The 27,956-nt window shown below is 45.4% G+C and overlaps 1 protein-coding gene across 1 annotated transcript; it reads left to right on the forward strand.

Annotated features, from left to right (window-relative positions):
* Positions 1-175: 175 nt before the first annotated feature.
* On the forward strand, positions 176-27,116 carry GPRIN3 (GPRIN family member 3). The gene is made up of 2 exons (XM_088521943.1): positions 176-197; positions 24,220-27,116. The coding sequence occupies exon 2, from the start codon at positions 24,325-24,327 to the stop codon at positions 26,656-26,658; it is 2,334 nt and encodes a 777-aa protein (XP_088378069.1). The 5' UTR covers positions 176-197; positions 24,220-24,324; the 3' UTR covers positions 26,659-27,116.
* Positions 27,117-27,956: the final 840 nt, after the last annotated feature.

Raw genomic sequence — 27,956 nt, forward strand, 5'->3', positions numbered from 1 at the left:
TTGCAGCCGGGTGCCCAGAGCCCGCTTGGATTTTCTCTTGCTCCGGTGCCACGGAGCCCTCCGCTGTCTCCCTCCAGCTGCTGCTACTGCCACTGCCGCGTACGCTGAGGAAGGGCTTGTTTTTCCTGCCTGGATGATGAATTTCTCCACAAGGTCATCCCTGTCCGCGACGTCGGCGCGCCCGCCGCTCCCCGCAGGTAAGGGGCACTGGGGACAGCGAGCCGGCCCGGCCAGGGCAGAGCGGGGAGGCCTGGGCCGGGCCCCGGGACGCCCTGCCTGCCCGCCCGCAGTCGGGCCGTGTTTACGGCTGCCGCTCACCTTGGGGAAGGAGGAAGCGGCGCGGGCAGGGCGCCCTGCCGGCCCCCCGCCTGAGCCCGCTCCCAGCCCGCGTGCATTTGCAGCCGCATTTGGCAGGGGGGTGTTATTTGCCTCCACAATCCCCTCTTGTTGTATCTGAGAGCCGGGGAAATTAAACGAAATAATTTTTTTTTTTTAAAAAAGTGCCCCCACCAGTGCCAGCCAGGGGTTGTGTCAGGCCGGGCTGTGGGGAGGGCAGGGGGTGCTGGTGGCCCAGAAGGTGGTCTGGTTACCATGGCAGCAGCACGGTGGCCCGTGGTGGCCACCCAGCCCAGGCCACTGCGACGCAGCAGGAAGGGCATCCTGGGTGCAGGCACCTCCTCTCCTGCTCCTCTCCAGGGCAGCAAGAGGCAAGCAAGACCCACTCTTTCCTGCATTGCTTGGGACAGGGCCTGTCGCCTCTGGTGACCGAGGGGTTTGCGGGTGCTCGTTACCAGTGAGCCCTTGGCCTGCCGCTGTCCCCGTCTAGGCCTTTCCACCTGGGCTGTCTGGAGGCGCTGGGCCGAGAGCGGGGTGGCTGTCCAGTGCTCGCCCACTCACTTCGCAAGCTGCTAATTTGCATTAAAATAACAAAAGGTATTAGCTGGATTAGCTAAGTAAGACTGCACTGCAGTTGTGCTGTGAGTTTGTTGGATGCATTTTAGAAACCTGGTGTGGGCTGTTACAGCTAGATGCAAACCCGTGACTGCCTCCTCTTTCTGCCGCCCGTGTCAGGACAAACTGTAAATGATCTCACTGGGCTCCCAGTCCAAGGCTCCTGCTATTGTCCAGAAATCAAACTACTTCTCATGTCCTGCTCAAACCTTGGCTTCAGCGACAATTGTTCTCCCTTCTTTTTCTCCCACGAAAGGGACAACAGCGATGCCAATGGATTTAATAGAGCCATAAGCAATTACTGTAATCCCATAGTCGAAACCTTGGCCTAATGTAAGCCACAGACCTTTCCCCAGGGAGTTCAGGGTCCAACCCACCAGCCTCTTCAAACAACCCTGATTTAATGGCTTTAAACGATGGGGAATTTACTATGCCCCTGGGTAATTGGCTCCAATTGTTAATCTCATTGTTCAACATTTGCATCCTATTTCCAGTTTGAACTTTTCTGACTTAATTTTCTAGCTACTGCATCTTGTAAGGTCTTCCTCGGATTAAGTAGCAACCTAACTTCAGATAGTCCTCCTTCTCTGCGCAAGTATTTAAGGACAGTAATTAGCCACTTAATGTTGTCTCCACCGAGATAAATGGATTGAACTCAATAGATTGAGCTCCTTTGGTCTCTCTGGAATGCAGATGTCTGGGAGCAGCAGTCCCTCCGTGCGCCCTGCTAGGAACTGCCTCGTTCCTGGCCTGCAAGGAGATGAGAGTGCCGTGCGCGGTATTCCCCCGTCTATTCACCAGGGATACGGGCTTTTCCTTTCCCACGGCAGCACAGTGGGAACTTGCGTTCTGTTAGTTACATGCAGCGATCCCTGAGTTTGTTTTCAAGATGGTGTTTTTCAGAATTCAGCTGCCTATCATGTAAGGGGTACTTAGTTCTTTCTGCATGCATAACTTGGGATCTGGCTATATTCAGCTGATGTTTTCTTCCCCTCTTTGCTTTCCCCCGCAATCACTTCACTTGCAGGGAGTCTGCAGCTTGGTAGTGACAACAGGGATCTGGTATTTCGTCTTCAAAAGTCACCTGAGTTTAGCTAGGGATCTCCACACGAAAACCATCTTCCGATGTTTTCACTTCTTGGTAGCATCTGCCCCATCTAACACTTCAGTTGTTTGAAGATTACTGGGGGACAAGTTAAGGAAAATAAATGGACTGAGCTAGTTTCATAATGACTTTTCAGCTCTATCTCCAATTCTTGGTGAGAGATGCTGGCTTTCCTTTCCTACAGAACTGTAAGTGTTTTGCTGGGTATGACATTTAGGATGGTGCATACGGAGCCTTTACGTTGAATTGAGTGTGCTCAAACTGTGCATTTATAGCTGGGTTTGATAATATAGGCCTGGAGTATCTGTTTTTGACAGGATATTGTCAAGTTTTACTGTGACAAGTAGCAACTCAAAGAAGACTCAAATGCTGTGATGGCATCTGATGTGGGACATGCTAAAAAAGTCTTTTTTTATGAGTGGTTTTTTTTTGAGGCAGAGTGAGAGTAACTTCACCTCTTAGAAGCGGCACAGCTAGCTTGACTAAGAGCTTGATGCACATGAGCTAGGAAAACCCTGGGGGAGGATGATGTAAAAGAGGTACAAGCCAAACAGTGCAGTGCAGGTGGCTTTGTGTGTGGCTGGGGAGGACACTGTCCTGAACGCAGAGCCAGGCAGAAGCACTTGCAAAGTCCAAGAATCATTTCCTGTAGCCTCATGAAGCAACTTTGGGGGCTACAAACTAATTTACTATCTGGAAAAAATCAGCTACATGTGGCTGTGCAGCTCCCATGCTACGGAAAAGCAGGCTTGTTTATGCCTTTCACAGCAAAGCAATCAAAATGTGCCCTTTGCTGTATAGTTTCCCCAAATATTTCCCTTGCTCCTTCAAATAGAGTGTGATGTTAATTCCATTATAAACCTATACTTTCAGGACTTTTCAGGTCAACAACTAGAAGCAAGTAGGATGTTTTTGGTAACTTTGAAGAACAGGATATTTATAAATAGTAAAATTGAAAAAAATACAGGTCACTGGGTTAAATACTGTTCCATCTTTTGCTTCCCCATGCTGTTTCACTTGTAAAGTTAAGGACTAGGACAGTCTTGTACGTGCACACTATGCCAGTGAGGTGGGTACCATGCATACGGTCTCTTTCCATGAATGAAGATTGCAGGTTTCTGTCTTTGGAATGAAGTAATTGTCTTGGCGGTAGAAATGAACAGTGAAATGGAGAGGAAGAAAAAAGAAAAAAAAGAATTCTGATCATGTAAGTACCCCAGAGGCACTACAGGGACTTTTCTGGAAATTTCACTTTGTTGTTGTTGTTTTTCATGTCCCTGAAAATCAGTCTATGCAAAATACTGCAGTAGATACAAGGAGTGATGAATGAAAGAGGTACCCTTAAAAAGTCTAAAAATCATTACAAGCTAAGATATCAGAGTTGATTAATAGAGTAGTTTGGCTCTAGAATTCTAATGAATGCTGTTGGCACTGGTGTTGCCACTTTCAGCGTGCTTTAGCGTGCTTTCAGCGTGCTTGTATGTCGCCACCACTCTGGCAGCTTCCCCATCCATTCAAACTCTGCTTCTCCGTCACAAACTGGGCTAATTTCTCCCTCTTCTCCCTTTTTTGCCCCCGTATTTTTCACCTTGATATGAGCTCTTCTCTCAAGGCTACACCTCTGTTCAACAGCCTTTGCCATCAGATGTGTGGGCATTTATTTCGTGTGGTGACTGGAGCTGTCAGGCCACCTCTCAGAACAGTGGCTGCTCATCAACCCTGTAGAGCTAGCACATATAGAAGATAGCACTTTTAAGAGCCTCCAAGTTACAGTGTCAGTAGAGAAACGCTCAGCAAGGAGAGACAAGTGCTGTGTTAGGCTGGATTTGTTAGGAAGATATGATGAGAGTGGTGTGATTCGTCAGTCTTGGGTCCTACACATCCTGTAATGAGCACTTTTGTTTTTGGACAACAGCAAACCTCCTCCATCAGAGGCGGTCAAAGCTAGCAGTAAGCTGATAATATTGAAAATGGTCATCTGCCTTGGATTTGTCTGTGAAATCTCCACTGGGTACAGAAGTAAAAGCAAGCTGCTTGCCAGTCTTGCAGCTAGGCAGACTGAAATACTGCAACTTCTACCACAGTGCTTCTGGCAGTGCACAGTTCCTTATTTTCTAAAAGATGCATTAAAATCAGAAGTGTGGCACAGGCTGGATCTGCTTGCCTAGGTGGATTTAAATGCAGTTGTGGGTTTACAGACCCTGTTATTTAATGACATGTATTTTTTTTTCTGTAGCTAGTAAACCATTCTCAGCTGTTCCATGCTGTTATGAACTGGTTTTGTTTGTGCAAAATTCTTTCAAATCATACGTGTAGTTAAAGTGAAAGAGGGAAAAATGACAACAATCACAGTAAATATTACAGTTGATTATTCCAAGAGCTTCTGTCAGGTACTGAGTGTATCCACATAGGTGGGCTTCCCCCATCTCTCTCAACTGCATGGTCCTAACCTACATAACTTAATGGCAGGTAAGGAGGCTGGTACCGTGGCCATTCCAAACCTACATCCCAGAAGAGGATAACATTGGTAATCATTGTGGTTGTCCTTGTTTGCAGCTCCCATTATTTCTGCTGTTCATTTTACTGTATTTATTATACATGAGTAAAATGTGGTAATAGCAGTTGAAGTCCCTTACTTCCTTGTCTGTTTTCCTCCCTCTGAAAATAGACTCACTTAGGATAAAAAGGGATTGGTCCCAAGGAACACACTTTAGCAAACACCTCTGTGTTTTGTTAATTCATTAGTATCTGTTCATACACTGCCTAGTATAGAAGAGAGCAGCTCTAGGGACACTCTGAGGCCTTACTGCCTGACAAATGAGGTTGGTTCATTTTCCCAGCCAAGCTGTATCACCATAGTTGTGGAGGTGAAGTCTATCTTCTGAGAGAGTGAAGAATAAAAGTTTTGGAATCGGATTGTAAGAAGAGCGTATTGTAAGCTGGGATATTTTTTTGCTCCTGCACTCAAGCAACCCTCACTGTTACCACGAAGGAATCAAAAATGACCAATAAACTAGATATCAAGCACTTTGCTCAACAGAAATCTTGACTGCAATCTGATGAACTTCTGATTCAGTAAGCAGTATTGTTGCTAAATGTAAAATCATCGGTGTTGTCATGGATTGTTCATATGTCCTTTCACTGGACATCCAATTTCCATGGACAGAATTTAAGCACATGCAGAGGAGTTGTCAGCACAAAACTCACCCACCTGCCCATTGCAGGACAGGGTGAATCAATGTGTGAAGGCTGGACGTGCTGCTGAGCTAGTGCTCTGCCAAGATCTTGCATGGTAAAACCTTCCAGTTTTTCTGCAGAAGCCCCTGATCAGCAGGTAGCTTCACGATACAGAGCACGCTTTGCAAACACCACGCAATAGGAGTTAACTTTTTTCCTCTTTTTCTCTTTGTTTCTGGATGCCTCGCTACCTGCTAGCAGCAATTTTTAAGAATGAACTGGTGCAGGCCAATCTGTCCTAACGTATATCACTTCTTTATAGGAAGCGTCTGCCAAGTCGGTGGCATGAAGCCCGTATGTCATGATTTGGCAGTCAGCACATCCAAGCTGAAGAAGCTCAGAGAGCAGCCAGTACCTGCAGAGAATAGATTTCTGGTGGATAGTCCCACACACTGTGCCACTGCATGCCATATTGATCCTATTTATAGGCTTGTATACACAAGTCAATGAAGTTTAAAGTTAAATATTACCAAACAAATATAAAAATACCATAAGTTAGGTAATATCTTGTGCACACTCATTTGCCATGCAAATACTGGGAAGGTCTGTGTTTCCTGAAGATTTGGTTGTATAGCAAAGTTCGGCAAGAATTAACAAAGATACTTTTGTAGTTCAGTTAGCTGCTACATATATATTGTTCAATTGATACATAGTTTGAGTACAACTGAAGTAGTATGTAATAAGTAGCTGCAAAAGAGCTTGAAATTAGAAGTAATAAAACCATGTTGTCTGAAAGGGATTATGCATAAGATGAAGGTATTGACCAAACATCCAGTTTGGGAAAGGCAGGTCTTATTAGCTGCTCTTTTTTGACCTGTTTTTTTTTTTTTTTTTTTTTTTCCTACGTGAACCGTGTGTTTTTGAGATGTTGAGAAGTGCGGAGCCTTCATGTGAGCTCTCCCTTGTAGTTTGTAGCACTAGGTCCTGCTGTAGCTCAGCAGTGGTGACTAATGTCATCAGCTCGTCAAGACCATCAAGTGACTACCACCAGTTGATGGTGTGACCCAAAGAACAAGTTGGTTTTATATATGCATATGTGGTTTTCTTTTCTCTTTTGGAAACATTAGATAAATATTGGTTAGTGTGATTAGGATACCAGATTGCCTTCTAGTGACGAAGATCTTTTTTGTTCACTACTTGCAGTGACGCCAGTGTGTGAGCAAACAAAGAGCTTGCTTTATAAAAAGGAAAGTTTAAAAAAAAAGGTGCAAGGTGCTGTGCAATTGTTTTTGCTGCTGTTAATGCAAAACAGCAACAAAAAAAGGCAACAGAGTCAACAAGATGTGAATCCAATGCTACCTTATGACTGATTGGAAAACAATGCTATAAAGAGAAATGGCAACTGTCAAATGATGACAGTTAAATCGGTGAAGATTGGATCCCAAGTTTGCCGGTGGTTCCATGCCCCCTGTTAACATGCAAAGCTAGTGCTGCTGCTCATCAGAAATCAGCAGAGATCCGAGCAAAGGAGCTTAAGTGCTGTCAAGGAACTCGTGGGATTTTCCTAAATGAGATAAAAATGGGTCTGAGGATATTTTACAATTATGTCAATTTAGTCAGTTGACTAACATTAGTGAATGCAGGTAATGAGGTTTTGGGGCTCAAGCTACATCTGGGTGGATAGAAAAGGAGCAGTAACACTAGGCTGGTTACTAATCTGAATTTTCGTGGCTTTGTGAAGAGGTGAGTGTTCCTGCTCATAGAAAAGAGAGCTGTGATCTCTCTTGTTCTAGGGAAGCATGATATCTGTTGGCTCAGCAGTTGGCTGAGTCCCTTAACCTATAGCCAGATTAATGAAAACTGATTTTCTGCACCTTTGGTCTTGTGTAATCATTTTGCCTTCATAGTGAGATGGTAAAACATCTTAAAATCGAAGGATTGGTGCTTTACCTTCTGTGTGTTCTAATTTTGCCAGGACATTTTCATCTGAAAAGTGGCAGGTAGAATGCCAAAGGATCAAGGTATTTTCCTTGTAGGACCCCAGGAGTGGGATTGTGGAGTGTTTCCACAGGTAGGAAATAAAGTTAAACAGAGAAAATCTAGGAAGTTAGAGGACTAGATTAGAAAGGGACTGGGAAGGAAATCTTACACTCTAGCAATGTATTGTGAGGAAGATGGTGTGGAGCAAAACTTTTAGTAACTCCTGATTTTCTTACAGACTATCAGAGCTACAATACAGAATAGCTTCCAGGATGTCTTTTTTGGTTGGTTGGCTTGGTGGTGGTTTTTTTTTTTTTTTTTTTTTTTTTTGGTAGGTTGTTAGTTTTTCTTTTTTTGCACAGGGAAACAAACTGGATATCCCAAGCTTGGGGAGTGGAGAGAGAAAAGTCCTATGGTTCTTCCCAGCTCTGCCCTGCTAGAAGCAGCCTTGCTTGTGGACTAACTGGCTAGAAAGGTTTGAAAAATAATCAGCCCTTTAGTATTTAACTTCTTAACCTTGATGAAGCTAAAGGGTCACTCATTACTGTCAATCTCCTCACTCTGAAGCACCAATTTAATGAAAAACTTCATGGTTGATAGTTTTAGCTTCAGGGATGACTCATTAGGAAAATGATAAAACATAACAAGCATGCAGGATAGCATTAGGAGGGATAGAAGTAATGTGATAAAACATTTGTCAGAAAGGTGATACTCTCAGAAGAACTGGATGGAAGCAAGAAGACAGAATTATTCCAACCTGGAAGTCTAGTATTTCACAATGAGAGCTGAAGGTTTTAGAACACTTCAGCATGCTGAGGCATCTCCCTAATGATTGGAAGGAAATCTACATCTTCCCCTTGATGTTAACAATTAGGGGGTATCAGTTAAAAGCCAGTGAAGAAGCTGTAAGTTCTGTTCAAGATAACGAAAACCCAGATTTCTACTTGAGCTAAGCAATAGACTTCAAAGCTCCCCAGTTTCAGTACTTCATAAACTAAATTACTGGCTTCCATCCATCCAGTTTGTAGGGATAGGTATTCCAGTGACATGTGCAAATGTGATAATGTTGGACAATTCTTAGGTGTATCACCAGAGGCTTTTTTCAGAGAGGGCAAGTGATTTTTGTAAGGGCAGTGGTATGGCAGGAGGAAGGGACCCAGCCTTTCAGACCCATGTCTGCTTGTCCAGTCCTTCAAATAATCCTATTTATAAGCTCTACTGATTGCATATGTGCTTTCACAGAGGCTGAACAAGATGTGGAGGCTCAATACCTGCACATGATGGCTTCAAGTAAGGACTGTGCCAAGTTTGTGCTCCTTATATCATGCCGAAGAAGAAAAGGTTCAGCCTATAATTTGGGCCATGTTTTTAATGATGCTTGAAACGCACAAGGATGTAGTGTGAGCTAGAACCGAAGACAAACTGTTCCTTTATTTCCCAAGAAGTTGGGCAAGCACCATGAGCAGATGCTGAGGAGAGTTTTAAAAAATGGTGATTACAGAAGGGTTAACATCCTTGGTTTAGTGGCTGTTGCTTTTGATGATGAATAATTGATTTGGCCTTTATTGTTTAAGTCTGGTTTGGCTTGATGCACTGGGAATGGAGGGGACGAGCAGCTTCCTCTTATATGTGTCCAGAGTCACGCCAAGGTGGTCCTCCCTTTGGTGAGGAGTCCTTCCCTCCTGGCTGTGCTTAGCATTCATGTCCTATGGCAGGGAACGCTTGGAACCTTGAGTCATGGGGCTGCTCTACACCACCCACAGTGTGATAAAAGCAGTCAGATAATGTGGTTCTGTCGTAAGGCCTGGAAATATTCCTGTATTCCATGGCATGCTTTGAGAGTTGTTTTCAGTTGGACCATACTTGCCCATGATCATAGAAACGTGCTGTTGATACTGGGAAACAGCAGAACAATATGTATCCTATTCAAAAGACACTTTTATTATGAAGGATCTCGGGGGACTATTGCCTGGGAAATGTGTTTTTACAATAAAATGACCCATTTTTAGAATTACAGTTTTCCATGCCACAGGAGGCAGGAAGGTGGCAGGAGGTTTGCCAAAGAGATGGATGATGAGTGCACTCGCATTCGTTCCCTGAAAGACCACCAATGTCCTGAGTACATTAATGAGGTAGCACGCGGAGTTTTTGTGTGCATCTATTATATCCAAAGCCTGCATGAATGTGAGCAGACATCTCTATCGGTAGCCAGCCCAAATAGGCAGACGATGAGGAAGGTGCCCACGCAATATCTGTGTGAGCCACCCCTCAGAACAGGCTTCTGAGAAGAAAACAAGACAAGGCTAATAATAGTTTTGTTAAGCAGCTAACTAGCAAGAAAACTTCACTTGCACTACGTTTCTGGTACTGTGATTCCTGCTGGTGAGTGTGTAACACGTGTTGTTTGCCTTTACTCGTCAATTCCATGTGTGCTGATGCTCCAATACACAACTCATGTGTTACTGCTCCATCACAGAGCCTGCCTTCCAGGGACTAACAAATGCCACCTACTGCCTCAGTTTGTGTCATACTCAGTCCGTTTAAGCCTTTCTTCTTTTTTGGTGTGATTTACAGCCTGGCTTCAGCAAGCAGAGCAGCCTTTTAACCACTGTAGGAGTTGGACTAGGTAGCAATCAAAGCAACTTGACTTATTGTAAAATCACACCAGAGTTGGTAACTAATACACTGCTCATTAATTAAGTGGGTGCAATTGGACCCCACACGAAAAGACAGCAACCCCATCAAGGCAGCTGCGGCAGTTTACATAAGGTCTAAATTTGGCCTTTTACCAGAGGTATCCAACCAGAAAATACTAAATAGATACGAAATTATTCCAAACATGGTAGTTGCCCTTCTGGCATGAGGCCACACAGCAATGATCTTGTAATCATCCAGTATGTAGGCAGCTGATTGAGACCCAAAGGGGAGCAGAGGGGTGGCTGAGCTGAGCGAGGGGGATACTTGGACATGATGCTTCATGGAGCCCGCAGAGCACCATTCTAAATCCTTATGCTCTCCAGTCCTCAGCGGTTGTCCCAGAATTCCCTGCCTTGTACGGAGCAGTGTTGCGAATTTCAAGGGCAGATAATGATCCTAAGCAAGTCCCAGGAGGTTGCTAAATGCTTGTTGCCAGATAGAGAATATAATAGTAGGGAAACAAACTGTAGAGCAGGGTTATTCACATAGTTATTAATTTTGGCATGAACTCTGGCTGCTTAAAGAGCTTGTAGTATCATTTGTCCTTTTTTTTTGTTAAGACGTACGTGTTTAATGAACAGTTAGGGATTTGCTCTGATGCATCATTGATTTGTTGGGATCTTATCAGCTCTCTGTCCGCTTGCAGGAAGCAGCTCTCCAGTCACTTTATGCAGTCTTCCCCATGTTTCCTTGAGCCTTTTTTTCTGAGTGGTTAATGAATCAGTTTCTGATGGTTTCCGGCAGGTCGTGTTCTGGATCTCAAGAAAACTTTGCACTGTAGAGTTAGACTCCTGTGTAAAGACTGCGGAGTTAATGCATTTTGGGATGAACCTGGTAGCTTATTCAGGGAAGCATTTTGAAGAATGAATGCATGTAAGAATATGTATTACATGTTGAATTAGAGCAGTGTCATTCCATCTTCTCTTTCCAAGGCTGACCTTACGTGCTGCATAGAGAGCCAAACCCCGTGTACTCTTGAACTGAGAGCTCAGTGCCCCGGATTTAAGTGAGGTAAATAAACTTCAGAAGTCTGCATCTGAAGGTCCTTGCTGAAGCTGAAGTGGCTAATCAGCCATGTACACTTGGTGACTAATTCTGCCTTTCTTGAGAAAGGATTTCCTGTCTGTGACTGAGAAGAGGGTAGTCTTTGGGGAAAATGGGCTTTCCCCTTCTGCACTTCTGCATTCTTCATTTAGGTTGCTTTGCCTTGCTTTTTTTGCTTTTCATGTTCCTACGCAGGAAATGATTTTCTGTGCTTTGAGAGAGCAGCATTTTGAATAGCATTTGATTTCTGTCAGCCACTGCAAGAAAGAATCCTAAGACATTTCAAAAATCAGGAAAAAGAAATTACCCAACAGAGGCTTAGAAAGAGAGAGCACTGATTGCATATGAATATTATCACCACTATGAATATCTAAACATGTGTTTCAAGCAGTGTTTCAAAAGGATAATATACCATAGTGCAAAACATGCTTATAAAAAGGCCATTCCCTGTGAACAGCTTACTGGCCTTGAGCTATATGAAGCTGTGAAATGCTCTGGCAGGGAAGACAGAATAAGTGACAGATGGAGAATCAGTTCTGGAAAAGCATTTAAACATGGGTCAAAGGGGCAGAATGCCAACAAACTTCTGTACTGCATGGACCAACTTACTCCTTCCTAGGCCTCTTTTCCTAACAGGCAGCTGTCACGTTTATCACCTCCCCCTTCCCAAGGTAAGGTAATTGTTACTATGTGTGTAAGCCCATATAATAAATGGGGAAAAGCCCACCACGTGTGTGTGGCAGAGGGGTAGTGTTCCAGGGATTGGCATTTATAGACTAACTTCTTGCTCCCTTTTTTATGGCAAAAAAACTTGGGATCAAGCTACTGAGGTGCAACATTAATTTCCAGGGACTCGGACCTTGTTCTTAAGTTAAAGGGTAAGGTTTTTACAAGGTGGAAAAACAAGTAACCTGTCGCCCTGGGAAAGGAAAGGGGTGAGAGGTTTGCAGTGGTGATGTGGGGTTTTCCTGCCCCCCTGCACAGCCACCTGACCTTCTCCTGTGGCAGTCTGCATTTGTGGAGATGTTGTCTTTTCCTATTGACTTGGAGTAAAATAAACCCACCAGTTTTCCTGGCTACCCAGGTTTCTGTTTTGTAGTAGTTACTAGATTAGGGAGCAGGGAAACAGATTTGAGGTAGTGAGGATCAAGCTACAATAACCATCTGCACTGGGATAACTTGGAGCTAAGCAGGATGGAAGGAGTAGAACAGACTCTTCAGCTTAGTGTCAGCTAAGTTTCTTGGCTTGGGGCCTGAGTTTTTGATACTGCAATTATACAAGGAATGCCACATAAATCTGGCTTAGTTTTCTAGCTCCATGACCCCTATTTGATCTTACACTCCTGACCCTATCTGCCTCTGTTCCCCTGCTTCTCCATTCAGGCTTGGTGTGTTCTGCATTCCCTCTGCTCTCTGCCACAGACTATAGATTTCAGAGCAAATTAATAGCCTTGCTTTTTGCAGAAATAAAGTTCATATGTAAGAAGAAAAGTAATTGAGCGACATCACTTGCTCAATATCTCATTGTCTGCTGCTCTGTTCGCACTGGATGGCATCGTCTCTGTTGTCACAAGCTCGTGCCCCATCTGATCTCCTGCCCTGCCTGAGCTCTCTGAAGATCAAGAACAGCAAGAGTCTTTTTTAAGTGCTCACCACCTGATAGGAACACTTACAGATCTGCAGTGGTTGCAAGTGCTTTTTCTCAGATCGATGTCATGCTCAGGGCAGTAACATCCTTTGCTTGTTTAGCTTTAAGGCTGGCCTTTTTTTTTTTTTGGCCAGATGCTGGCAGCAGTGTGTGCTGAAAACCTGCTTGTTTTCCTGGGTTGTGCTACAGCAAAGATACCGTCATCTTGTCATTTTACTGATTGAGAGCTCATTCTGTGGCAATAATCCATCAAGGGGACACTGTTCTCTATTTCATTGTATTTTGGTGAAGTTTTAAAAGTAGATCTCCAAAGTTCGATTCCTAAATTAGTGACTGCAAAGAGTCTTTTAAGTAGAGCTCTAAATGTTAATTATCTCTATGGTCACATGTAACACCCAGCAAAATAGCTGAGTGTTTTAGGACCTTTAGGTATTTCCTAAAAAAGAAAAAGAACAAAGGAACTGGATTTTCAGAAAAACTGAGTACCTTGTAACACACACCGGTTTTACTGGTATTTCTGATTTTTCACTACCTTGGGGATTCAGACTTCTCTGATTTCAGAGCCTTGCTGTAATTACACAGATTATGCTGGCTGACTATCTTTACATTAGCATATATTGATTTTTATGCCTGTCTCTGATTGCATTTGTATGCATAGCTTGTGGTATCAAAAATTATATCCATATATAGGATGTCAACAAAAACTCACGGTAGGAAATCTATCGTGCATCAATAGCTGTCAGCTGGCTTAGGGACAAGTATCTTGTGATTATCTCTAAGGAGGTCCTGCATGGAAATAAATCATGTTGTCTGGATTTTCACAAGGGTTCTAAGGTTGCCATGTATTTTCTCACTCCAAGTAGGCATCTGTGGACAAGGCCTCTATGTTCAATGGGGTCTTGTAGTAGAGATCTGAGCTGTGAATGATCGGTTTTCACACCCTGCCAGCTTGCACTCCAGCTGATTTAGAAGCAAGGACAAAGATATCCCACAGTCCTGCTCCTTCACAGCTGTGCTCCAGCAAGGGAAAGCGTGACCTCTGCTCTCTTCTGAGCTTCACAAGTTAAATCTTTTTGCAGCTTGAGCTAGGGTGGCTAGAACTCCTCAGGAGGGGCCTAAAAAGGAACCTGGATTGATGTGAGGCATTAGGTGTTAGGAGGTGAACTAAATACTTGCTTGAAGCTGTTGCATCTCTTTTTGTGAATGCTGGGGAGCATGTTTTGCCCTTGTGTCTGTGAAGCAGTTGCAGGCAACTCAAGATGGTACATGAAGGGGGCTGGAGGCACAGTCCTTCGTGCCCTTCGGTTTGGTCAAGCCAACCCGCTTCAGTAAACCTGAAGGCGTTTACAAAATAAGACATGCCAGCTGTCCATTTCTGATGTAGTGAAATCAGAAATACTGTAAAATATCCAAGAAGAGGGACTTTGTGGAACTACGTTCTGGGGTTTACATTATTCTCTTTAATATTTGCTGTCTTGATGAGGTATTTCTGGTGTTAGTTTGGTTCTGTCACAGGTGGGGTTTCCCAAGTCTCAGATATGTGCTAAATAAGGTGTCCTCTGACAAACATTGTGATTTTCAAGAATTTAGTAGCAAAGGATATAATTGCCATCTGAGCTAGTGAAATAACTGCCTTTAAAACACAGGATGAAAAGCTGCAAGCATTTTGCAGCTGGAAGAGTAGAACCACTTTGAATCTAAGAGTATAAATAGGGATTTTGAATACGCCATTGTTGGGAGACAGCTCGAGGAAGGAGAGAGGTTCCTGAGATTGTTACTGAGGGCAACTTTTACAATTCTGGGTTGCCTGCAAAGGAAATTCTGCTAATCTATTACCGTCCCACACCTGTGCGATTGACTGCTGTAAGGAGCTGTTCCTCTGTGCCAAAATAGGAACTCCATGTTGCTGGGACTCTTTGTGGCATAAAGGCCGAGGTGTTGAGAGGTGACTTGGTGAATGAATTGGCCTCTGCCCTGGAGGGGCACAGCCAATTCATGCATATCCACGGGGACACAGGATCATGGGGCAAATGGGGGCCACTTCAGAGCTTATCTCTGTCCTGCACGTCTCTCGGGTTATGGTGAATTCAGGCCTCAAAGTTAGTTAAGGTGTGGGGTTTGATTTTACCTGTAGAGAATTCATTTTGTTCTTGTCATTGTTGTCCTTTTTATTTTGGGGAGAAGAGTTAAGACAAGAGCCCAAAGCAATGTGTCTAACCTGTTCTTGTCTGCTCCGTCATGAAGGAAGTCACTTCTGTCAGGGAGGTTTCTCATGCATGGTTTTTATGTCAAAAACTCATCTGTCAAGTCTGGGTGGAGACCTGTGTTTTAAGTAGGAGTAAGATTTTATGAAGATATTCATGTCTAATATTTGCCTTCACTGAGTGTAAGTGGTTGACAAGATGCTTCACCCGTGTCTGCTGCTGGCTGTCCCACCATTGCTTTTGGAATAAAGAGCTAGGTATAAAGAGCTGTGGTGCAGCTTAGTATCTGCAAGGCGTATGATGTGTCATTGCAAAGTTTCGTTGCCTCTGGCATTGCAAGGTGGGATCTGAAACATAGTATCCCGTCCCAGGTTGCCTCCTTGCCTCCTGTTCTGTAGCCATAGCCTTCTCTGTTCAAATAATCACAGATCAGGCTCACCAGCTGTGGCCTCTGCTCTGGTCAGATTCCATAGGGATAGCAAAGTGCAACAACATAAAGCTGATAGTGTCAAGTAAACCAAAAAGAAAAGAGGCCGGGACTGTGATGACAGCTTTTCACAGGGCAGTCCCACTGAAGTCCTGTTGGAAGCTTGTGTGGCTGTGGTGAGCAGGTTTGCGAGCCCGGCTGCGCGTGCAGGGTTGAGTCAGTGCCCTCACAAGAGCCTTTACCCGCGCTGTGCAGATCGCAATGAATTGCTCCGATGTTATCTCTAAACGCTGAAGGCTTCCAACTTGCAGCCATTTGGTTTCCTGCAGAGCCTCGATACGCCACACAAAAGGTGGCTGGAGTGTGCTGTGTTTGCTCTCTTGTTTTTGAGCAGGTGTTGAAGAGGAGGCAGTTCACTAAGGAGATTTTGTTCTTTTTACAGCGCTCATTGCCAGTGAAAAGCAGCACCGGAGCCAAGTGAGAACGTGAAGAGACAGGAAGCAACTGCAGGTCAAGGCAGGAAGAAGGGATGATATTTTTAACTGTTTTTTTAGAAAGCCAGTGTGAGAGCAGTTTCGGCTGCTAGCCTCTTCGCTCGCCTCGCTGAGCCTCCTTAGAGGCAGGAGGCAACAGCTGATGCGGTCAACTCATTGCCAGGCCTTTCTTGGCTTAATCACAGGCTGCAGCAAGTTCTGGTGCTGTAATGACTGCTCAGACTCTGCATCCTCCTCCTCTAATTACAGGCAAGCTGGGATAGTTTTTTTTCTGTTAGGATAATGCTCATAAATGAGAATGGAAATGTCCTTCAGCAGGTGCCTGTTACATATATTATTTACTCCCTACTTTAATATTGAGCACACTGTCCTGCCTGCTGCTAGTTGACCAGTCTCAGCAGAAAAAGCAAGAATTGCATGAACACTAAACCAACATTGTACTTCCACCTCTAAAGGTGAGCCCTCTGCTTGAAAGAAATTCACTTTAGCATTGCTGCATAGAAAGAAATGTATAATTGGCTGTTGTTAAACTGTTCCCTGGAAAAATAGGACTTTTGTTTGCCAACTGTCAGTGTTTAAATGCATTTGTTTGCACCAAATGCATTAATGAGGGATTAGATTTCACCTTGATTTTATCAGGCTAAGATAGCAGGATAGATAAGGAAGGAAATTCCCACTTGATTGATGGACAATTTTGTTGCGTTCAAAATGAAACATGAAGTGGTGTTGGAAAGGTTCGTACAATGTGTGTATCCTGTACATGTCCTTCAAATACCCCCTTCTTCTTACTCAACAGTAAGCTGAAGAAAAGTGTAGCAGTGAGCTATCTGAAGTAGAACCAGTGGCCCAATACAGAGATCTCATTGCTGGTTTTCTCCGGTGTGTGTGTGTGTGTATGTGTGTGTAAACCTGCTTCACTCTTGAAGTCAGGCTGCTTTACCTTAGAAGTCACCTCCGATGTCAGAGTCTGAAGAAGAATGTGCTGATAAATAGTGAGGATAAACATAATAGGTCATTAAAAAAGAAAAAGCATATCCCTGTGGGTTTTGTCAACGTCTTGTCCCTGCGAGGTGACCAAGGATACAAGTTGTGAATAGCTGTAGCTTATGTAACTGTTAGAGTTTACTGCCAGTTAGTATGGGTGTTGTTTGATCTGGCTGTTTTTATAGAGCTATTTATCCTTCCCTTTCACCTTGGAGGGGAAAGACGCCCAGCTCTTGGTGGTGTTCTGTAGCAAGCCTGTTTTTCTGACAAGGAATTTCCCATGCTTGCACACCTTGCAGAAGGCGGCGTCTTTAACAAGTGCTGTAACCTTGGGAAAAGACTTGTGCCAAGAGAGCCCGTCACTGCGGCTGCTCCCGAGACACAGGAATCGTGTGCTGGGCTCATGCTGCAGGAGGGGAGGCAGCCCCTCTGCATGGCCTCCAAGAGCAGTGGCCAGGGTGCCTGTGATTGAGGCCTCACCGAGTGAGAGGCAGTGCTTGGGCAGAAAATGAAAACCGTAAACAGAATCCAGCATTAGCAGTGCAGTGAGTGCAGCTTTGCAATGAACAGTGTGTGCCTGAGACTGCCCTCTGCCAGGAGAAGGAACATTCTCCAAGCGTGCAGGTGCATGAAGGGAGTGGGAAAATACAGAGGCAGGATGGGGCTACAGGACAGAGGAGGGGCCAGCACAGGGCAAAGAGTACAGAGACAGCATACATGGAAGGTGAATTCAGGCCAGAAAAGGGAGTCGTGCTAGAAATGCTGCTGGAAGCTCTCGTCCAGCCCCACATCATCTCTTCCAGCAATAACCACAGGTCATGTGCAGAGCTGCTGGGAGAGTTTCTGGAGTCCTGAGGTTATGCGAAGATGTCAGCTGCCCCAGAAAAGACAGTTTTTAATCCATGAGAAAGAGGTGAACTTTGAAAGCTCAAGACTTGAAGGGCCAGAAAAGACACCACAGTTCTTAATTTAAATCGGGATTTTCAGCCTCCTTCCCAAATGTTAGTTTCTAGTGTGGTGCTTGAGAATATATTTTTGAAATCTTTTAAATCTCGTTTTTCCATGCTTTAAAGTCTGCAGGACAACTCCTCTGAAAACCTGGGTTTTGCAAAACGGGGATGCACCACATCCTGTCAGGCTCTGTTCCTCCAAGCCCTTCTTGCAGCTCTTCAGGAGCACGCAGCAAACAGCCCTCAGCTCTCAGCTGCAGAGATGGGAGGGACTGCAGGAGCAGACCTCTTCAGAAAAGCCAGCCCAGCTTTACAATTCTGACATTGAGAACCTTAAGCAAATGTTGCTGCTACTGCCGTTGCAGCTGTATGCATCAGGATAAAAGGATCACTGGATCTCTTCTAGCAGGAGTACTCACCAAAAACTTTAAAAGTGAAGTGAAAGTAGCAGTGAGCGTTGAGCCAGCTGACCTGTGCACAGAAAGGGTAGGTATCTTGGTGCTGCTAGCACCGTGCAGGACTGCATGAAGGCTCTGGGAATGTGAGCTGGAGCTGGAAGTGGTTGTTGCTTTCACCCTCCTGGCAGAGGGGAATGGGTGCTACCCACAGAGAACAGACAGACACGGGCTAGAACAGTCTGCATTAGAGCAGATCTGTGGTTTTATGTCCTTTTAGATGGAAGTCTTTCTAATTGAAGAGTTACTCACTATTTTGCTGCCAGCAAGACAGTAGAGTTGATTCAAGCTTGGTCACCAGACAGTTTGTGTTCTTCTGTGATGATGAACCTGCCTCCTCAAAGCCAGTTACAGATAGTCACCTACTTGTGTTTGAGGCCCTGTGCAGGCTTGCAAGCCCTGGCACCCGGATGGAGGTATTGGCAGTTCTGCACTGATGCAGCCAAAGCTCTTGGGCGAGTTCTCACACTTTGGCTGAAGTTAAAGCAGCGATGGACCACAAATCTGTTTCAGGCCCTCCTGGGCTCACTCTTACTCCCCATCTGGAGCTGCTTTAGATTTTTTTTTAGTAACCCTGAGTTCATGCTTTGAATGGTATCCTTGATGCTTGCATTTAAGCCAGGGAAAATGTTGCCATCTCTTTTAGCAAAAGGAAAAAAAATGCCATTTTTTTTTAAACTGTATGTTTTCTTCACAGCATCTTGTCCTTCATTTTTGTTGTTTTTTTTTTTTCTTCAGGAATTTCTCTTCATTTTTCCTTTTTGGGCTCATATCCCATTTTTCCCCTGCCTTTTGCATTTTCAGCATTGTGTCCTGGCAACTCTGCAAGGCAGCCTGCTGTCTGCTGCAGGCTGTCTCTTGGTATTCAGGAGGAAGAGTATGTGAGGGCTTGTGAGGACACCAAGCTGCTGTGGCTGGGCTCTCCTGGGGGCTCTTTGAGTACTTGCAACTGATGCAGTTTTGCCATTTGCAGCAGAGGCTGTTAACCTGCTTCTTGCACTGCTGTTGGGGAAAGGTTTTAGAAGGAGTTGGGGCATTTTGTTGGGCAGTACATGCCCTTTGGGATTTGTTTTAATACCGAGTGGCTAGATCTTCAGCTAACAGATTTACAAAATCTTTCAGTTAACAGAAGTACAAGTACAGGATCTATTTTCACAGTGCTTGCTTACGTTGTGGAACATATGTGTATTCTTTTCAGAAATGATTAAAACTTCTACTTCAGTTTAGAAAATCCTTAAACTTGTGATTGCCAGGAATTGGAAAAGCTTACAGAGAAAGATCACTGTCTGCACACGTGGTGGGACCTCAGGCTGGCCAGAGCTTTATAGAGGATCTGACTTTCTTCCCAAGCAAACTTCACCACCCCTAGAAATATTCAAAAAGATTGAAAAGCTTTTAAAATAAAACTACAAACAAATCCAGAGTTAAAAACTTACAGACTGGTAATGCACTTTATTAAAAGAGTTAAAAAAGGATGGGCTGAAACTAGGATGGGCTGAAACCAGGAGAGCTGTAGTGGAAGGCGGTGGCAGCAGCCGTGTGTCAGCAGGCTCTGGGGCAAGCGAAGGGCGGAGAGGAGCAGCCCTGCCTTGCTGCAGCCCGAGCAGCCTGCAGCACTCGCTTGTCCACGTGGCTAGAGCAGGATCACATCCTTGCTGCCAGGTGGGGATTGCTAGAGGGTGAAGATCTTTTGCGGTATCTACTAAAACGTTACAATATTTTTGCCAACTGCAGAATTGGAATCAGCAGAGGCCAGCGAGGAGCTAGGCACCAGGTACACGGGCCTGCCTTGCACAGTGTCAGCACAGGGAGTGCTGCAGCTCAGCAGGGCTTAACTTGTCACTTCTGCCGTCCACGTCCTCTGTCTGTAAGCACAGACTCGTGCAGGATGTTCCTCTCACTGGGAACAGGAGCATCGCAGGGAGGGAGGGCTCAAGTGCTGTGTCCATGGTGTCCCTACCACAGCTCCCTGCACGCTCCGGAGAGGGAGCCCAGGCACTGTATGTGTTCTGTAACGCGCAGCTGTCCGCAGCCTGGCGCCGCGTCCTGGGGATGAGCGTGCTGCGCGCTGCACAGGCGAGTCCGAAGGGTGTTGCCTGCACACTCCTCCATAAAAAGCAATGCTCTCCTGGAATAACAGCTGCTGTCTCCAGGTGTGGAACGAGAGACAGGGCTTTAATTGTCCTTTCTTTTACCATTTACCTTTGTCCTTGGGCCGAAGACTGCAAAATGAGATTTTTGAAACGCTGGCCCCATCACCTGTGCGAAGCACGTGGATACAAGTTATTTATGTATCCTCTGTTTTTTCTTGCCTTCACATTCGAGTGTAAGAGTCTCATTTCAGGATCCCATAGCATGCTGAAATATGCAGGATCTGTGTACCTTATCATTTCAGGCTATTTAATCTCGTTCCTTCTTTTATGAAGGTGACCTTGGCTTGCTCTGTCTTTCATTTGTAGTGGCAATTCTGGGTTCCACAGACCTTAAGAGAAAATGGCCTGTTAAGAACAGCTTTCACAACAAACAAGCAGAGTAACCAATAAATACCCTTTGACACTGGAAAAAGAAAGTCAGAGTGTATACAGAGAACAACTTAATGGACTGGAAAAAACACTATCTGTATAAGTAAAAGAATGCACCTTTATGTTCTTTGCATTTGTGCATGAAATACGTGTCATGATTTATTTATTCAGTAGTATACTACGTTAGAGCCTCTTTTCCCCAGATTAGAAGACAAGAAGGGAGACTGAGTTCCTGTTTCAGCAGATATTTATCTGTGTGCTCGACTCATGCAGTTTTGCGATCATCCTAATCTGATTTATCAGATGATGAGAAGACAAATACTTAGCTCTTCCATTTGGAGAGACAAATATGAACACAGGAAGTCTTGGGTCTGGAGAACGGAAGCCTGATAAGAAACCTGAGTGGAGGGAGAAGGGAGCCTGATGGGTTTTTTTTTCCTTATTTTTTAAAAATGAGGGGCACTGGGAATGATTCTGGCAGTCATCTTTTGGCTTTTACAAATCTGCATTTCTTCAAGTCAAATTGAGAGGTAGAATTGCATGAAAGTTTCTTGTTTTGTTTTCTTAAACGTGCAGGTTATTTGATTGTGTTTGAGATTCCTGTGGCCAGTGAGGAGGACATTTATAATGCTGTTTTACTGGGGAAGGGAGGTTACTGAAATAAATGGGAGTTTCTTCCCATTGTAGCTTGAGATTAGCTATGTAATATTTAGTTGCTTGTGAATTCCCTTTTTGTTTGTTTGTTTTTTGTTTTCCCCATAGAAGTACCTCCATGACAAAAGTCCCCGCAGATGGGCTGGCCACGCAGGGACTCTGCCAGACCACACCAGCCAAATGTGCATTTAGTCAAAATTAGAATCTTTGTGTTGTCAAAGGCACAGGAAAAGGCCCACTGAGATAGAATAAACACATTCAGGCAGATTAATTTGGTCTGAATGAAGAAAATGAAGGAGAATCAAGTTTTATAGAAAGTGTCGTCTTACAACTAAAAATTGATTTTGACCTTTGCGAAGATGTGAATGTCACCTTGTAATAAAAGGAATTCTTGGGTGATTGCTGCAGGTCAGGCAGACAATGCTTGAAAGATTCCCCAGAAATCCTGATTTGTTTTGACAGTTTTTTTGGTGTAATACAGCGTTTAATCTTTCTGGATCTTCCACATGCTTGCTTCCCATCAGTGTTGGTTTGAATCCTCTGCAGCTTTGGCAGTTGGCTAATGCGTGCACACAGGTCCCCCCATTTCCTCTGCAGCAGTAACAAAGGTGCCTTGCTGATTCTGCAGTTAGTTGGATTTGCTTGTTTTCCTACGTGTGGCTTAGATTTTCTTCTGATTTGTATTATTCTTTGATAAAGGACATGGTAAAGAAATCACCCCTTTTACTTACTCTGCTACAGTGCCTTTGTTTTCTGCCATCAGAATAGCTTACTGGAGGGTCTAACAAGAAAATAGCTCCAATTTCTTTGATAACAAAGGCGATTGGTAGAATTTACATGTGGCAACCTAGAGAATTAGCTTCTAACTTGAGTGTTTGATTTGAGGCACTGTGCTCTCAGAGATCCTCACATAGTGAGGAGCCAAACAGATTTGCTCTGCTGCCTTTATTTCTTTTCGCCAAGTAAAATGTCCCTTCCTAAAAATATAGCTTGGTTTTGTCCTGTTACTTTTTTAGTTTGTTTTCAAATAAGCCCTTGATCTTTTAAAAAAAAAAAAAAAAAAAGTAGAAAGAAAAAAGAAAGTCTGACCTGCCCTATTGTGTGCACTGGTTTGAATTGCATTGATGTTCAGAAAAGGAATGAGCTGAGTAACAGAACTTGGGAAAACAGATGCCCAGAGCCATCTGTTGCTCTGCTCATGGTCTTTAGCTGCTCAGTCACAGTGTGGCAGCGGGAACTTGGAATTGCTTTTGTTTTCTTGGGTCTCCGCTGGTTGGCTTTAAAGTAAACACAGAATGAGATGAACGTATCTTGGAGGTGGCCACAAACGGTCTCTGATTTGCTGTCTGGTTTGCACAAACGTGCTCTTTACCAAGAAGCTGATCCGTCATCCTCCTTGAAGGAGACCTGTTTTGGAGTGGGTTCCTGCTGAACAGCTTAGTGCGCTTTGGGGGCAGCATCCCCGTGTTGCAGGACCAGCAGAATAGGTATTGCTGTGTTTGGGTGAAGCCCAGAAGTACTTGAGGTAAGTGGTGCAATTTAAAAATACATAATTAATATTTGGAAGACCTAAAAGCTTCATTAGTAATGATAAACTGCACTGTTTTGCTTTTCTTAGGAAAATAGGCTTTCCATTTTAATTCTGCTTCCATTAAATACTGTCGCTCTTTTTGTCTACCCTGAGATTCTGGTACCTTGTGCCATTCTGGTGTAGAGAGAAGAGGTGAGTGGGAAGGGTTTGTGGAAAGGACTTGTGCTGGTACAGTCTGGGCAGGGGGAGAGTCAAAACAGCTTTCCTAAGCTCCTTGCAGCATTACCTTTTAAATAACTTTGCAATGGAAATCCTACTGTATGCTCAAAGAGACATGGGCACATAGAGGTAAAGCAGTTTTCCCATCATGATCTCCCCCGTTAAATTAAGCTCATGTTCATTGTTTCTTCCAAGTCCCACAGTGGTGCTTCTGTGGCAGCACAGACCGAGGAAGGCTTTGAAGAGAGGCGTAAACGAGGCAGACCCTTCACTCTGAGATGGGAGGAAGGGGGGAGGGGTTCATCACTGACCACTGCTGCCCATCTCTGAGAGGGGCTCAAGCCTCTAGCAGGATTGGAGCTGGGCAGTGCTGAGTCATGTCGTAGACCCCACTCAGAAAAGGCACGTTTGGACATGGACTCCAGTTTCAAGTGACAGTTTCTCTGCAGTCCTGACCACATTTCAACCTGGATAATTCTGCTCCACCTATTTAAAATCCCTGCCTGCTGTTTCATTGGACATGGCATTCCCTGTTGCTTGGGACCATTCCTATTCCATGATGCTGCTGTTTCACTTTTAAACTGTTTCTTATCACCTATGTACAAGTGGATTTCTAGCTGGTCTGTGCCTGAGTTTTGTGCATCAGTTAGTCCTCCTGGCCTCTTGGTAATCGTTTCAAAAGGATCTAAATGTGAAAACACTCAATATATGCATATCTCCATATTAAAACCAGTGTAGTAGCTTCTCTTGGCAGTTATCTACATCATCAGACATGAGGTTGTCTTCCCACAGTATTTTTTTCACCATGAGGTTCAATTTCATGCATGTTAGTCTGAATTAACTGAAAGACGTCTGTCTTCGGTGTTTGTCAGTTGCCTTGAGTGAGCAGTTTCTTGTTCATGGTGGTGTTAGAGGAAGGCTCCCTGTGAGGGGAAAGGAGAACTGGTGCACAGCAGTAGTAGGGCATCCATGTAGGTCACCGAGTGGGTCTTGGGGGGATCAGATCAATTCTCCATAAACACACAGCAGGTAAGCTAGCCACTAGAGCCTCCTTCCTTCCACAGGTGGCTTGGTAAAGAATTGCCTACAACTCTCTCTTACAGCTGTAAAACAAATTTGTGCTGGTTACTTTTCTTCTTAAATCTGTCTTTTGCTAACACTGTGTTTCTCTTATTAGCAGATTAACAAGCAAGCTGCTGCTGGGAGTCTGCCTTCCGTGCGAAAACTGCCCTGCAAGAGGACTCATAGAGGCTGACAGCAATCCACGGCTCCGAGATATTCCATGGGGACTGTACCAGATCCTCTGAGGTCTGCCAAGCTTTCCCTGGTCACAGCTTTTGAGGAGAACGATCAGGTGGGAGACCTGCAGTCTGCTAAGCACCAGCCCAAACAGCCAAGTCGAGCGACAGCCAGCAATGGCCTTCCACACACGGTGTCTGATTCTGCTGGAGTTTGCTCTTTTGACCTAAAATGCACCACAGCTGCCGACGGTCAGACATGTGAGCAACGCCCTGGGGATGATGCTCGCCGGCAGGGGACACTTTCTCCAGGGCTCTTGGACAAGGCTTCCGAGGGGCATCCTGCAGGCGTAGAGTCTGCTGGTAACTTGCACGCAAAAGGCAGCGAGGAGCCGGCAGCGCAAGGCCGGCCAGCACAAGGAGCCTGCGGAGCAGGGCCCAGGCCAGCTGTGATGCCAGCCCCACAGAACTCGCGACAGTTTGTGCAAAGCAGCCCAGCCAGCTCAAGCTCCCTGGCGCAAATGGATGACTCTGCACTGAAACCTCAGGGGACTGATGATCAGCCAGCACTGGAGGTGTTAAGCTGTTCTTCCCCAAGCACCGCTGTTAGGGGTAATGAGTCCTTTCATGCTCCTCAGGAAAACGTCCTGCAAAGAGAAGAAAAAGAAAAGGCAGCAGAAAAAAATGCTCCTGCTGTGTGTTGGTCGGCCTCTTTGGCGAGGGACACTGAGGGTGATGTGAGGAGAGGCCCTCAGGTTGCTTTGGAGGCAGAACACAGGGCTGCAGACGCTGTGCAATCAGGTCCCGCTGATGCAAGTGCCATAGCTCAGGGCAGCACATCCCCAGCCCAGCTGAGGCTTGAGAGTGCGCAGCCAGTGTGCAGTGCAGGCCTGAGCCAGCTTTCCAGGTTCAGAGAAACGGGTACAATGACAGTGCAGACTGAGAACAGTTCTTTAACTCAGGAGGCAGCAAACAGGACATGGAGAGATGCTGAGGTTCAGGCCGTGGCCTGTGTGGAGAGCAAATCAGCCTGTACCAGCCCCAGTATCCTTTCTGCCTTCTTAAAAGGGAACCCTCGGTTGGAGGAAAAGGAGGAACTGCACATCATCTATCAAGGCACTGGGGGACTGAGCCAAACTGAACTTATTGACAGCTTGTCCTCGCATCCAAAGTCCCCATGTTCTTCTGGTATCATGTCAGAACCGACTGTTGTTACAGCTGTGACCAATACAGCCCAAACTCCAGCTGTCAAATTGCAAGAACATCCTGGAGACCCATCTGCCACGATGCATCCAGCCTCAGCAGATAACGCAGCGCCTGGCCTGCCCTGCCCTCCCACAGCCATCACCTCTCCAGGACCGTCTATGGCCAGTGCCCAGACAGTCCGTGCAGCCAGAGACGGCCGGGATGCTGCTCCAGTGCCCTTGGATGCTCCAGCCCTGCCAAAGGCAATGCCTGCCGACCAGCCCGCAGTCCATACCAGCTATCAAATGCCCTCACAGCCTGGTTGTGGTGAACCAAACACTGTCTCAGCTGCCGCTGGCCCAGAAACCAAGAGCAACGTGCAGCATCTTGTGCCGGATGCAGGAAACAGCCAGTTACCTTTACCCAGTAGTACCCACAGTGAAATCAAGCAGAAAGAGGTCCTGGGCAGCTCTGAGCAAAAACCCAGGCAGTGTAAGGGTGGGAATGAAGTGGAGACACTTCCCGTTCCATCCATGGTCAAACCGAAGGAAGAAAACTTGGCGGTGCTTGGTCCTAAAGGGGTGACGAATGTTAGCGGTGAACCTGCTGCCAACAGCATAAAGGCCAGCTCAGAGGATACCGGGGAAAAGGGCCATGGCGCAGAGCAAGGAGAGATCAGCCAGGCTCTCGAGAGCAGTGGTCGCAGTTCCACTCACGTCCCGCCTCTTGCGGAGGCCTCAGCAGCTTCTCAACAGCAGCGCCTGCGGGCCAAGGAGTCCAGGCGTGAGCTTGATGCAGCGGCTCTTCCTGCTTCAGCTCAGGCTTTGCCAAATCTTGGGGAGAGCAAAAAGCAGCCCACCCCAGCCACGGAGGCCAAAGTGCAGGTGAAGCAGTCCAAGCACGTCAGGGACGTTGTGTGGGATGAGCAAGGCATGACGTGGGAAGTTTATGGTGCTTCCCTCGATCCAGAATCCTTGGGAATTGCTATCCAAAACCACTTGCAGAGACAAATACGTGAACATGAGAAACTGATCCGGGCTCAAAACACTCAGAACCGGAAATCCATTTCCTCGGATACATCCTCAAATAAAAAACTGAAAGGGAGGCAGCATAACGTATTCCAGTCCATGCTGCAGAATTTTAGGCGTCCTAACTGCTGTGTCCGGCCTGCTCCTTCCTCTGTGTTAGACTGAAACGGTTTGCAGGGGTGGACAGATGCCCGCCATGGTGTAGAGCCCCCAGTCCCCTTGAGTCTTAAGTCCTGCTGTTCAGTCGTGTTATTGGAGTTGTGATGCAGCACCAGTGGAGATTATTGCCCCTTGTTTCCTCACTCCATCATGCCTTTAGTATTGCCACAGCTGGTGTATTGCCGAGTACAGGATGCCCCTACCCATCTACTGCCGGATGAAAAGCTAGTCACTTAGCAAAAGCACAGTCTTAAATTGATGCAGGGAGAGCAGGACGTTCTGATAAGGCACGAAGCAGAGAGAAGATGATCAGAATTATTGCCAGAGGTGGTTCTTATTCATCACAAGGTCTTACTCAAAGGAATAGGCTGGGGGAGTCTGGATGGGGTGAAGTTAAGATTAAGCAGCTGTAAACAGCTAATGCTCTCCAACAATAACAGAAGACAACTTTCCTTACCTTTAAGTTACCCACACTGAGGCAAGTTTATGAAAAGGCTGAGGACATTGGTCACTTATCAGCCTTGCTGGTGCTGTGGGGTGCAGTTTGCATGGCAGCCTGAAAGAGTCAGGTCTTCCCCTGCCAGTGAAATGTAGAACCAAGGAAGGAGTGAAGAACAAGGTTGAAGGAGAGTCGCTTGGGAGAAGTGAGCTAAGCAAGTGGGATTTTGCTGGCTAGAACAAGAGGTGAGAGAGAGAGAGAGTGGGCTTTTTCACCCCCTGAGACAGCCACGCTGAAGAGATAGGTAAGGCATGAAAGTGCTTAACTAGGCTGAGAGCACTTAACTAGGCTGGCCCATGTGTGTGAGCACGGGGCTGTTCCCTGCGCTGAGGTGCTCGAGCCAAGTTGCGCAAAGCAGCGAGTAGTTGTGGGTTCTCCAGTGCTCTGATTCTCCAACAGCGCTGAACACCTCTCTTCTGTCGATCTCTTTTTAAAAAACACAGATATTTTTCTTTCTTTAGAGATGCGTGCTGATGTTTTAAAGTAGAAGTAGGCTATGTTGTGCATCGGGGCCCACTAGCTGCCTGTTTAGTATGTGCACTGCTCTGATTTTTTCCTTTTAAGTCCTTGTCCTAATCTGTCTTTTTGTAGTAGTGGTAGTAATAGTAGTATTTTGATGCTTTTCTTGCTGCCTTTCATGAACTTAATACCATTTAATTAGCCTGTACCTATTTTATTTTTTACCCAGTTCTGTCTATATTATAAAGCATTATACTACTAACTTGAAACATTTGTTTTACAGAAATACTGAAGTCTTGAGACAATCTTTACTGTATTTCTAATGTTAGAGAAGTTACAGAATCTG

Source organism: Tinamus guttatus, unplaced genomic scaffold (genome assembly GCF_059628265.1).
Source record: "Tinamus guttatus ecotype Peru unplaced genomic scaffold, ASM5962826v1 Tinamus_guttatus_pri_ptg000140l, whole genome shotgun sequence".
Taxonomy (NCBI): domain Eukaryota; kingdom Metazoa; phylum Chordata; class Aves; order Tinamiformes; family Tinamidae; genus Tinamus; species Tinamus guttatus.

Excerpts from the sequence above, each read along its gene's own strand:
- GPRIN3 (XM_088521943.1), top strand. The coding sequence starts at position 24,325 with ATGGGGACTGTACCAGATCCTCTGAGGTCTGCCAAGCTTTCCCTGGTC.